A 13,476-nucleotide genomic window follows, 5' to 3' on the forward strand; every position below is an offset into this window, starting at 1 on the left:
AGGCTGGTCTCGAACTCCTGAGCTCAAACAATCCGCCCGCCTCGGCCTCCCAGAGTGCTAGGATTACAGGCGTGAGCCACCGCGCCCGGCCTGGTCCTTTTCTTATATCTCCAAATTCCCTTGCTCTTCCTTCATCTACTACTTCAGTCACTCAGCAGTTGTGTATCAAGCACTAACTACTCTGTGTTAGCCCCTGCTGCTGGCCACTGGGCCTGCACCTCACCAGAAGCAGGTAGCATCAGCTTCTGAACCACGTCAATAGTCTAGCGCTTTACCTCAACTGGCATCGCTTTTAAGTGTAGTCACAAAAAGGCAAAGCATGAACAAATAGTTTGTAATTCTAACAAATTATATTCTGCTCATTACCAATAATTATCTCAGGAGTCCTATAATATTAACAAGTACAAAATGGTAACATCAAAAAATAATACCTAACAACAAAAGCATAAGCGATAAAATATATAGATAAGATGGACATCATTAAAATTAAAAACTTTTATGCATCAAGAAAGTGATGTGGGAGGCCGAGGTGGGAGGAGTGCTTGAAGTCAGGAGTTCGAGACCAGCCTGAGCAAGAGTGAGACTGTCTCTACTAAAAAATTAGAGAAATTGGCCAGGCATGATGGCACATGCCTGTAGTCCCAGCTACTCAGGAGGCTGAAGCAGCAGGAATGCTTGAACTCAGGAGTTTGAGGTTGCTGTGAGAGCTAGGCTGACGCCACGGCACTCTAACCCAGGTGACAGAGTAAGACTCTGTCTCAAAAAAAAAAAAGAAAAAAGAAAAAGTCAAAAGATAAGCCACAGAATGAGAGATGAAAAAATACTTGCAAATCACGTATCTGATAAGGCACTTGAGTCTAGAATACATAAAGAACTCCTGAACTTAATAATTAAGACAAACAACCCAGTTTAAAAAAGTATCTGACTAGACATTTCTCCACAGAAGATATACAAATGGCCAATAAGCATAGGAAAAAATGCTCAACATCATTAGCTATTAGGGAAGCGCAAATCAAAACTATAAGGAGATACTGCTTCATATGCAGTACGATAACTATAACAAAACAATAACAAGTGTTGGGAGGATGTGGAGAAATCAGAAGCCCCATACAATTGTGATTTCTGTTAGGCATAGATGCCTCCACTTTGGAAAACAGTCTAGAAGTTCCTCAAAAGGTTTAAAAAGATTAAACATTAGTTACCACATGACCCAGCAATGCTATTCTTCTACCCAAGATAAATGAAAACTTATGTCCATAGGAAACTTATACATGAATATGCAGAGTTAGCATTATTTGTGATAGACAAAAAGTAGAAACAACCTAAACATCAATGATAGATGGATAAGCAAAATATGATCTATACATACAATGGAATATGATTTGGCAATATAAAGAATGAAGTACTGACACATGCTACAACATAGACGAACCTTGAAAATAAACTCAGGGAAACAAGCCAGTCACAAAGTACCACATATATACGGTTATAATTCCATTTATGTGAAATGTCCAGAATAGGCAAATCCATAGAGACAAAAAGTAGACTGGTAATTTTGTGGGGCTCGGAGGATTTAGGGGGTATGGAGGGGGTGGCGGCGGCGGTGGTGCATGTGTAATGGGGAGTGACTGGTAAGGAGTACAGGGTTTCTTTTTAGGGTAAGAAAAATGTTCTAAAATTGAGTCTGGTGATGGACACACAACTCTGAATATACAAAAGCCACTGCACTGAACACTTTAAACGGGTGAATTATATGGTATGTGAATTCTATTTCAGATAGAACTGTTATTAAACACAACACACAGAGTAAGCAAGAGGGAAGTGAGACAGATGAATCAAGAATTTAGCAGCCATATTTCACTGAATGAAAGGGAGTGGGTCAGTTAACTACAAATGAGTCATTAGATTGGTTTCGAGCATCTTTACAACCAATCTATCCAAATACCTACAGTTAAAAGACATCTCATTTTGTGATAAAAGGAAAAACATGAGCATACCTAGAGAGGCTTTCTCTCTCTTTTTTTTTACACTATCTTCTAGAGCAGGAATCAGTCTTTCTGTAAAGGGCTACACAGTAAATATTTCAGGCTTTGCAGAAGACATACAGTCTCTGTCACAGATTCTTTCTCCTCTATAACCCCTTAAAAATGTAAAAAAAAAAAAAAAAAAAAACCAAAAAAAAACATGCCCTTAGCTCCAGGGTACAAAAAGAGACTACTGCTGGCTGGATGTGCCCACAAGCCAGTATGGCAACACCTGTTCCAGAGAACATATGCTTCCCCTTTGGTGATGGACAGTGGACCACACTGGACAATGGCTGAGTCAGCAATCTTGCTAGAGGCACAAAAACACTTAATTGACTTTTCTTTTTTATAAGAGAGAAAGATCAAGGAATAGGAATGTTCTGAGTGCCACACTCTCTTAGCCTCCTGCATTTCAAAACTACCTGGCCCTAGCCTAACTTCAATCCTCTTGCTGTAACATCATGCCACTTTTTGCTCTGAAGTCAGAGAAACAGTCACCTGTGCCGACCCCCCTACCCCAACCTTAGACACTCTGGGTCTAAGTAAGGCCCCGGAGGCTCAGTCTTTTCCCCCTATACTTCTTACCATTAAGGCAGCGCCTACGATACTTGTGGTAGACGTGTTGTGTGAAGCCATTTTCCTTGAGCAGCTCATGGGAAGGATGCTGAAACTTGGGCAGTGACTGAGGTGTACAGCCATAGCTGCCAACTGCAGGTGTCCCTTCTGAGGGGCTGGAGCTACAGAGGTCACAAGAGAGAGAGTGTCACTGGTCACCTCCCGCCATAAAGTCAGGAGGGGTCGCTCTGATCCCTTCTATCAGCCAAGATCAGCCTCTCACAGGGAACCAGACAAGGAGGCTCAGGTACTGTGCTGAGCCCTTAACTTACATCTGTGGGTCTGAGTAACTCTTTGCATCAACCCTCAGAGAATTTTACAAAGAGGTCACTGAGCTTGGCTCAAGAGACTGGGAGACTCATCCAGGGACAGGGAGCTATTTAATGGCAGAGATCTGTCCAACACCAAAACCTCAGCTTTTACTCATTTATTTATATAATCTTTTTTTTTTTCTTTTTTAAAGAGATGGAGTCTTGCTCTATCACCCAGGCTGGAGTGCAATGGCACACGTGTAGCTTACTGCAGCCTCGAACTCCTGGGCTCAAATGATCCTCCTGCCTCAGCCTCCCGAGTATACGTAACTTTTAACATTTAACTTTACTTAATGAGCCATCATGTCAATCCACCTACAGTTGACCCCCTTGAACAACACAGATTTGAACTGCACAGGTCCACGTATATGAGGATTTTCTTCTGCCTCTGCCACCCCGAGACTGCAAAACCAACCCCTTCTCTTCCTTAGCCAACTGAATGTGAAGGCCAACAGGAAGAAGATTTTATGATGATCCAATTCCACTCAATGAATAGTAAATATATCTCTTACGGACTTTCATAATAACATTTTCTTTTCTCTAGCTTACTGTATCATAGGAATACAGTATATAATACATAATATACCAAATACGTGTTAACTGTTTATTATTTTATCAGCAAGGCTTCTGGTAAGTAGTAGGCTATTGGTAGTTAAGTTTCTATGGAGTCAAAAGTTATATGTGGATCTGACTATGCAGGGAGTCAATGCCTCTAAACTTCTCATTGTTCAAGGATCAACTGTGTATTTTTTTCTAAAACCACGCCTATTTTCAGCCTATGCCATCTCTGCAGGGACTAGAGAGAACAGGCTGGTAGCTCCCAAACCTTGAACACTGGGGCCATTCTACTGAAATAAAAAGGAGTCTGGGCCCTACCCCCAGAAGCTGAGTCAGTAGATCTATGGTGGGGCCAAGAAATCTGTATTTTTATTCAACTACATTGCTATCCTCTCTCAGGTGGGCAGCAGATACCCAAGCTTAGAAATTAATGCAGAGATATTCTCTGAGTGTACTAAAATCTTGTCCCATGTAGCTGCAACACCACTTCTTTAGAAAGAAGCCTCCGCTTCCCACGTCCTGAACTAAGCTTTCCATACCACCGCTTTTTGGACTTAGATGAGGGCTCCTTTAATTTTCAGACCAATTTTCTTGGTCCGGTGGATTTCACGGCTCCCCTACCCATCTCACAAGCAGCCTGGTATCTTCTCTCCTACTACCCCAGGTACCTGATGGAAGCAGTCCGGGGCCTGTGCTCACGGGAATCCATCACCCAGCCTACATGGCTCTCCAAGGGTGGATTTGAACTGTGTCTTGTCTTCCTTTTTCGAGGCATCTGCAAAGGTCAGTCCGGAATTTGTTACTATTTGTTTGTACTCCTACAACTCTGAGGAGCATTAAGCACTCACAAGACTAAGATGCCCTCGTGTGTGTGTGGTATCTCACATTCTACAACAGCATTTGCACATCTCATATCTCTTCTCTCACATCATGTTCCCAGCTGTGAGCTAGGAACTGGCGTGCCTATTTCACAGAAGCCTCAAAGAAATTGAGGCTTGGGAGTCAAGTGATTTGCCCAGGAACTCATACTTGGTCAGTCCTCTTAGGCCTTTTCATGGCTACATGGTGCCACTACTCCCACACCTAGTTTATTTTGCAGATGCGGTCATTCAATCCTATGTGAGCCCGCCAGCCTAAGAGAACAAAGCAGGCAGGAGATTCAGTACCTCCTTGGCTCAGACAAGGCAAGGGAGAAGCAAAGCACTGGAACGTAGTGAGGTGGGCCGAAAACTCTTAGCAGCTTAGTAGGAACGCCTCACCTTGGCATCTAGTGTTCGTCCTTCTTTCACCACTGGGTAAAACCGTGATGTCTGGCTTGAGTCTTTAAGCTGTGGTGTCCGGGGGGTGCGGGGGGTCCTGGCATTACGGTAGTTTGGCGACTCTGGGACAGTGGTTGGTAGAGAGCGGGCAATGGTGGAGGGCTCCGGAGCACCAAACAACTTGTTGGCCAGGGCGTCAGTGGGAACTACAGAGAGAGGAGGGTCAGCATGCAGGAGAAGGCCCCCCAGTTTGAGGGCTCCAGACCCTCCCACCCACACCTGGGTCTCAGGTGCTGGCCCCTCACCTTGTTGGAACCGAGGTGGCCCAGGAGGAACCTCCTGGTTGGGATCCACAGGGGGCTCAGGGGTCAGTGTGTCAAACTGCTCCCGGCTGATCATGTTGACTTTCTTGAAGTTCTCGACTTCTTGCTACAGAGGATATGAGAAGGGTGGGGAAAAATGTTAGTAAGCAGGCTGTTCTAGCCTGTTTAGGAATCAAGACTGGCAGGAAGTTCGAGAGGGCAGCTCCCACGTCCACACAGGCAGAATTCTGGTTCCCAGGCTCTAAGCTGCCCCATCACCATTCCTCAACCAGTCACATTGGCATGAGTGTGCTAATCCAGAAGAGGACGGTACTTGCCCCATCCTTCCTGCAATACTGAGATCAGGCTGAAAACAGCTCCCCAGGACTCACTACAGACTCCTCCGAACAAAAGCTCCAGTGCCTTCCCACATCTCTTTCTGCCACTGTCTTATCATAGTGGCTGGGCAACTCTCTCCTTACCTCCAGCAGACACATTGCTACTTGTTAGACTGGCTCACCAAAGGCTCACCCACCACCAAACATACCCAACTCTGTAAAATCCTACAACAGAGATGGTTTGACTGTTTCTAGGCAGCAGCAATTTTCTAAAGGACCTATCTTTTCTCCATTTTCCACATTTCTGCATTTTCAAGGCAAGATCCTCAAAAGGCTTTTCAACTTTTATATATGCCTAAATATTGACGAAGAAAAGTGACAATCTAAACCTTACTCTATTTCCCACAAAAGTGTCTAGCCAACTGCTATGACATTAATACAGATGCTCAAGTAGGACAATAATCACTCCTCACCACATGCATGGTTTACATATTCACACACCTCCACTCACTCTTAATGTCCCAGCAAGGTGTCAATCACCACCCCCTTCTCATACATGAAAATACTGAGGCTCTGGACTAGAGGGACCTGCCCAAAGTCACATAGCTATCAGCCTTCCTCTTCTTCAGATATTACAGGCCTCCTAGGCCCACACTCACTGCTAAGTCCGAGCCTCACCTTGATCTGAGAATACTCAGGTTCAAACTTCTCAGTCCACAGGTCCTGCTCATAGTAGAAGAGGCCATCATTAATGACCTTAGCCAGCTCGGCGCTCATCTTGGCACGTGAGGTGTGGTTGCCTGTACGGTCCCCCCCTGGGTGCCGGCGCATGTAAGGTGGCGTCTGGGTGACAATCAGGATCTTGTTGACATCCCGGTCATCAATCTCATAGTCAGAGTCCTCATCAGACCAGGCAGTGAAGGTGTTCTTCCTCCCATCCATCTGTTCCATCTCCTCATCAAACAGGAAATCCAGTTCCTCCTGCTCATCCTGATCCTTGGACATCAGCTGCTGGGAGGGCAGCTGCTGTGGCAGAGAGGTTGGGTGGGCAAACCTGGGCTCCTCTGACTTCTAAAACAGGGACAGACCAAGGGACAGGGAATCACCAGGGGTCCTTGGACCAGCCAGTGCCTATATATTCAGTGCCTAGATTGGGACCCAGCTATAGCAGGTGTCTAAATATTTGATGAATGAGCAAATACTACTAATACTAGGTAAGTACGAAAAACCTAAAAGCAGAATAATGAGCAAAACAAGGTATCCCTGTACTTTTGGAACTCACAGTTTAGTGGAAAAAAAGTTAACCAACCAGCCAGCCACAATGTGGTATGATAAAGGCTATAAGGAGGTTTTGTGGGAGCACACAGGGAGGGGTGCTTAGCCAGCTGCGAGCTGGAATCGGTAGTTAGGGAAGGCTTCCTGGAAGAAGTGACTAGCAAAGGACGAATTAGTAAGCCAGATGAAGACAGGGACAGAGTGTGCTAGGCAGAAAGAACAGCATGTCCCAAAGACAAGAGAAAACGGTGCCTCCAGCAAGGAGAAAATATTGCAGTGTTGACAGAATGAATTTATCTGAGACTTTGGGGAAGAAGCATTTGTCTACCTCACAGTATTTATCCAAAAGTCAATTCCTTGCTATGCCAAGAGCTTCCCACATAAACTCCAAACCTATCTCTTTTAAGGTTCAAGATAGGCCAGGTGGGAGTAAGGGCTCTAATTCTGGAATAGGAAACTAAGTCTGGCTCCCATCATTCCAAAGCTTTCATAGTCTATAAGGGCTAGACCTTATAAAGTCCTTGTCTACCTACCACCTTCCTCCTAATGATTCTGGCCTGATCTCTGTAACACATTTCCGAAGGGCTGAAGCTAGAGCAATGGGAAATTTTGGGTATGAACAGGCAGGGAAGAAGCAGCAGATGAGAGGCAGTCAGAGTAGTAAAATAGATAAGGCAGCACAGAATTTCACAGACTCAACGTCCAAGGTCAACTCTCAGGTATCCTCACAAACCTCAGACCAAAGAGGTCTCCAAAGTAGGGGTGAGTGTGGGGAGGTAGATGGAGAAAAAGTCAGTGCTTGGAAAGGAAGCCATAATTTTAGTTGAGATTAGAACACTTTAATTAACAGTGGACTCCATCTGTAATATACATATTACTTTACTATTTCTAGCAGTCTTACCCCTCCCACCCTTTATCTTAAGATGGGGAAACTGAAGCCCTGAGATATTGAGCAAGCATCCAAAGGACACCAAGCCATCAGAGCAGGAGACCTGAGTTCTAGTCTAGACTAACTCCACATCTGGGCCATGCATCTGCTCCCTCTCCCTTCCCTCTTCTGCAGTTCTGAGGTTCTTATATATTGAACAGGGAGAATATATTCAGAACAAAGGCACTGAAAATATAGTCCCAGGGATTTAGATGGGGCAAAACAACCAGCCAAGAATCAAGAAGCCTGGAACATTGCTGCCAGATGCAATAACATCTCTTCCTATGAAAAATGCTACTCAGGAACTCACATAGTAGTGTACCCTAAGGGGTGGTCCCCATGGAAAATGGAAATAAGCCACATCAACCTTTCTATAGTAACTGCTGGTGACTTCCACTCACATTATGACTGTGAATATCCAGCTTTCCTTCTGGCCCCTCAGGGTTAGAACTCTGAGTCATGATATTCCCTCCAAGCACTCCAGCCCAGGGCCCTAGAACCTAGGCTCAGGACCGGCCTGACTCACCTTCGGCCGTGCTGGGGAGGGGCGAGGCCTCTTCTTCACTTCAATCCAGTTCTCAGAATCCAGGTCAGGCAGACTGGCAGACAGGCCCTTGGGCAGCGTCTTTAGGTTGCTGACCTCCTCTGTTTTGGTTGGCACTGGGGTGACTGCACGGGGAGAGCCAGGTGCTGACTCTGAAGGGTAGAAGGGTAAGGTGCTCATCCCTCCAGTCCTCCTCCTGAGGCCAGCCCTGAGGAGGATTGCTGGCCAGAGGACAACAAAGAGGCATCCTTACGCCAGTAGGAACATACCTGTCTCCTTCTGGTAGTGCTGGCGGGGGACAAACTCGGGGCAGTTGAGAAGCTGGGAGAAATCAGTCTGCGAATAATCCACTATTGGGGGACCAGGAAGAGGCCACTTCTCAGGCTCCTCCCTCCTACGAACTTTCTCATCAACAATCTCCACCACCTTGCTGTCTTTTAGGGCCTGCAGAGGAGAAGGAGGGAGAAAGGATGTGGAAGAAAGTCTGGAACAGACTGAGATCTTGGAAAATGGTGGACAACTAGGCTCCCATAAGCTTGGGTATGAGTCCAATGCTAGCAGTAGTACAAGAAAATTGGCACCATTTTCCATGACTGGTGAACATATGAGATGTTCAACCTACAGGAGGTACTAAAATGGAAAACACACCTACCCTTTAACCCTGCCAATCTACTTCAAGCAATCTGCCCTAGAGAATACCTGCATAAACAGGTGACAGGTATGTATAATAGACAAAAGGCCACTCACAGCAACACTGTAATAAGGAAAAACTGGAAACTACCTAACTTGCCATCATATAGGCAATTAAAGTAATTTATGGCATGTCCATTCAATAGAACACTTCTCAGACATTTAAAAACAGCTTTACATGTGCTGAGGTAGAAAGAGCCACAAAATAAATATATTAAGTCAAAAAAGCAGGTATAGGTCAGCCTAAGATTCGTTTTTGTGTCTGAATGTTTTCTTTTCTTTCTGTTTCCTTGTTTTTTTTTTTTGAGACAGGGTCTTGCTCTGTTGCCCAGACATGAGGGCAATGGCATCATCATAGCTCACTGCAACCTCAGACTCCTGGGGGCTCAAGGAATCTTCCTACTTCAGCCTCCTGAGTAGCTAGGACTACAGGCACATACTGCCCCGCCTGGCTAATTTTTCTGTTTTGTAGAGGCAGGTTTTCACTATGTTGCTCAGGCTTGTCTTGAGTTTCTGGGCTCCAGTGGTCCTCTCGCCTCAGCCTCCCGAAGTGCTAGGATTACAGGTGTGAGCCACCATGCCCACCCACCACCCTTGTGTAAAATCAGAAATACACACAAAATTTCCTAGGATTCACAGATAAACTGCTATAGTTATCTCTGGGAAAAGGGGTGAAAAGTAAAGAGGGAAGCAGGGTTTTCTATTTTAAAAAACCTTTTAAAATCTTTTAAGTGAAAGAGGAAAAAATTTCAACATGTGATAACATACTCTGTTGGGGAGGCTGGGCAAAGAGGCACTTTTGCTGTTGTGAATGCAAAAGGTACAACCCCTAGCAAGGGAAATGGGCAACATCGAGCAAAATTATGTCTGCATTTACCCTTTAACTCAGCCACCCTACTTCTAGAAATCTATACCAAAGGTTCACTGGCACAAACATGAAAAGATAAATATACAAGGCTATTCACTACAGCACTAACGTGGTTTATATAAAAGACCAGAAACAACCAAAATGTCCATCTACAGGGACAGCAATTGAAAAACCCATGGAACATCCACACAATGGTGTACTATGCAACAGTAAATAGGAACGAGGAATATCCTTCTATTATATACCACTATTCTTCAACTAGAGTTCCCAGACATATTACATGAAAACAACAACAAAAAAAGAAATACATGTGTTATATGTTATCATTTCTCTAAGAAAGAGAAAGGATACAAATACATAGAGAGGCATTTGCTTTCTTTTTTTTTTAATGGAAGGTTTCAAAAAAGTTTATCTATGGGGAAGAAAAGGTGGAAGTGACAGAATTTTTAAGTTAGACATACCATGTTGAGACTTTGGAACCATGTAAATGTTTTACATAAACAAATGAGTGATTATGTTGATAACATTAGGAATTAACATTTTTGGCACGGAAGGAAAGGAATAAAAAAAGACCTACAGAGTTAAGATGCCATACTCCTGAATTTTAGTAAGAAAGTATTAGTGTAATCTCATAAGGTAGTTTACCTTACCAAAAAAACCAAAAAACCAAACCTCTAGAAACAATTACCAACCAAGCAGCAATAAGCACCCCTATAATTCAGACTATGGTACCTAAATACCATTTCCCAAAAGAAAGGAACCAGAGTCCCTTTAAACAGTGCCCAATTCCAGATCTGGGGCAGGAAATCTACAAGATCAACTAGGGTCCCAGTGGCCAAAGGTAGGACAATTTGATTCAACATATTAATGGCAATGGATTGAAATAAATATGTTTGAATCCACAAGCCTATAAGAACAAATGATACTAAAACAAAACAAAACCTTACTAGTCATCTTTAAATGTTACTAGGGATCAACTTCACAATTCTACAAACTGGTTAACAAAAGGGAAAAGATCAAACATTTATCGGTTGTTCTTACACAAACTATACCTCTTGGTAACTGAACAGCTGAGGAGGCAGTTACTCCTCAAAGAGGTATTCTGGCTAATAAATGAAAACTAACTACATATTGACTGATGAGGAACCAAAAAAAGTAAATAAATTTTTAAAAATTGAAGACTAATAGAATTAGAGTATCACCATTTTGTAATCCCTAAATGAAATAATAGGCCACAACCACTAATGGCAGCTTATATCACAAAAGAGATAATCGCATGAAACATTATGTGACACGTTGAGACAGACACACTGCATCTATCAAGTATACTTGACAAAGGAGGGGAAAAAACTTCCCAAACCCATCAGGCCTCTAGATTACCAATTTATAAAATATCGGAGTACAGATGAACACGATAAATGACACCACTGTGTCCTGAGGGAAATTCTACAGGATATATAACCTAGTTTATTCAAATAATAAATAACAAGGAAAAATAAAAAGAGAGAGGAAGGGTGACACTTAATACGACAACGCATGGGTCTCATCTGAATCCTGATTCTCACAAATTATTAAAAAAATTTTGACAATTGAGGCAAATTTGAAATTAACTACATATTTGGTGATATTAAGGAACTGTTAATATTTTCAGGTGTGATGATGATACTGTGGTTATGTTTTTTAATAAGTCTATCTCTTAGAGATACGTACTAAAACATCTGTGGATGAAATGACAGGTTATCTAGGATTTTCTTCAAAGTAATATGAGAGAGGAAACAGATGAGGGTATGGATGGAATAAGATTGACCATGAGTTAATACTTGCTGAAGCTGGTGATGAGTTTATTATACTATCCTGTCAACTTCTGTAAATATCTAACATTTTCCATGGGAGAAACAGAAAGAGAAAGGGGCAGGGAGTAGAGACAGAGGAAGCGAGGGAGGGAGGGGAAGAGGCTAGCCAAGCTTTGGGACTCTAACAGAATTAATCAGATGAAGATTCTTCCAGGGCTTTCTGCTTTGGCCCAAAACCCCAGCTCTGTAAGTAAGGACCTTTCTTTCCCCCACACCCCGGCCCCAGGGAGGAAGACATACCGCAAAGATGAGTGAAATGTCAGTGGTAAGGGCCTGCACTCGGTGGAAGGAAGCAATAAGGGTGATGGGTAAGAAACCATCAGCATCCATTTTCCGTCGCAGGAAGAAGTCTCGCTCTAAATTGTCCACACTGAAGTAGTATTCACTAAGTGGGAGGGGAGAAGAAAGAAGCATCACCAAGGGATTGCTGCATAATTTACGAATACCATTCCCTGTTCTGCTATACACCCCAGCAATCTCACATAGCCTCTGCCCTAGCCTGTTCCTATCCTATGTACAAACAATGTTAAAGGATGAAAACAAATAATGTTATCCCTACCTTGCTTGGGTCAAATCACTCCCTCTGCCCTTCGGCCCCTTTGCATGCCCGACAAACGCCCCATCTTCCTTTAACACCCAGTTCAAATATTATTGGTCACTTTCTCATCTGCTCCTAAAACACTTATAACACTCTACTGAAATTATCTATTTCCCTGTATGGCTCCCCCACTGGTATGTGAGACAATATACCAGAGTGGTTAAGAGCAAAGGTGTTGCAATCAGATGGAAATGGATTTAAATCTGTGCTTTGCTACCTACTAGTTGTGAGACGCTATGCAAGTAACTGGGCCTTTCTGCTTATCTATAAAATGGGGATTAAAGACCCAGCTCATAGAAATTCGGCAAATAAAAATTACAGGATTAAATTAAGATAATGCCTGCAAAGCACTTAACACTGAGCCTGGCCAACGAGGGATGGGGAACCTGTGGCCACAGGGCCACAATGTGGCCTTCTAGGTCATTAAGTGCGGCCTTTTGACTGAATCCAAATTTTACAGAACAAATACTTTTATTAAAAGGTGTATAGCAGAGAAAGATAAAGCTTTTATTGCCTGCTTTAGTACTTAAAAAAGAACAATCCTGAAATCAAAGGCTGCAGGTTCCCCACCCCACCCCACCTTTCTTAAGGTAAATATGGTATTACTTCTGTAATAAACAACTTTATGAAAAGTTAGCTTAAAGAACAAGAGAAAAGCTATCTTTCACAGCTCCAGCCAGAGGCTACAATTGCTGCTAGCACCAGAAGGGCACGTGTCCAGTCCTCCTCTGTCCCGCTGTGACCCTTTGGCAACCCCTAACCTCTCACTCATCTCTCCAGGAAGAAGGCTCCTGTGCACTCACATCTGGCGCTTGATGTAGTCTTTGAGCAGCTCCTGGTCCACGCTGTAAAGCTCAGTGCTGCTGACATTGTCAAAGTAGTAGGTGATGTTGTTCATGTACTTGGGGGTGCGAGGCCCCTCTGCACCATCAAACTTTCGGTAGCCAAACTGGTAGTCGAAATGGGCTACAGGGGAAACAGGTGTCATGAGGGAAAGCAGATACCTGCCCGCCACCCCCGCTGCACTCCCCTGGACATCCCGGAGCCCAAAGGGGCCTCACGTACTTCGAGTGCCACCCCGGCCGCGTCCCCGGCCGCGACCACGCCCCCGTCCACGGCCACGGAAGGAAGCCCGCGCCCCACCAGCCCCATCACTCTTCACACTCGATGTCTCATCCTGGTCATGCCAGGCAGGCTCCGGTTTGGTCTCTGGTTGCCAGGCTGGGGTGGGGGGGGCCACGGGCACGGGAACGTAGGTGGCAGGCTCAGACCCTATGGGGAGAGGGGGCACTGGGTCAAGCCTGAGGGTGACC

The 13,476-nt window shown here is 44.2% G+C and overlaps 1 protein-coding gene across 1 annotated transcript in view; it reads right to left on the minus strand.

The window, feature by feature from the left end:
- LARP1 (La ribonucleoprotein domain family, member 1) overlaps positions 1 to 13,476 on the minus strand; it is a 52,267-nt gene that overhangs the window by 5,308 nt on the left and 33,483 nt on the right. Inside the window, exons 6-15 of the mRNA XM_012653182.1 lie at positions 13,229 to 13,435; positions 12,967 to 13,129; positions 11,806 to 11,950; positions 8,424 to 8,598; positions 8,137 to 8,306; positions 6,086 to 6,478; positions 5,073 to 5,196; positions 4,768 to 4,973; positions 4,177 to 4,283; positions 2,610 to 2,761 (exon numbers count right to left, since the gene is read on the minus strand). Of these exons, the coding sequence (XP_012508636.1) occupies positions 2,610 to 2,761; positions 4,177 to 4,283; positions 4,768 to 4,973; positions 5,073 to 5,196; positions 6,086 to 6,478; positions 8,137 to 8,306; positions 8,424 to 8,598; positions 11,806 to 11,950; positions 12,967 to 13,129; positions 13,229 to 13,435 (1,842 nt within the window). The remainder of the gene's footprint in view (positions 1 to 2,609; positions 2,762 to 4,176; positions 4,284 to 4,767; positions 4,974 to 5,072; positions 5,197 to 6,085; positions 6,479 to 8,136; positions 8,307 to 8,423; positions 8,599 to 11,805; positions 11,951 to 12,966; positions 13,130 to 13,228; positions 13,436 to 13,476) is intronic.

This window comes from Propithecus coquereli, unplaced genomic scaffold (genome assembly GCF_000956105.1).
Source record: "Propithecus coquereli isolate 6110/MARCELLA unplaced genomic scaffold, Pcoq_1.0 Scaffold419, whole genome shotgun sequence".
Lineage (NCBI taxonomy): Eukaryota > Metazoa > Chordata > Mammalia > Primates > Indriidae > Propithecus > Propithecus coquereli.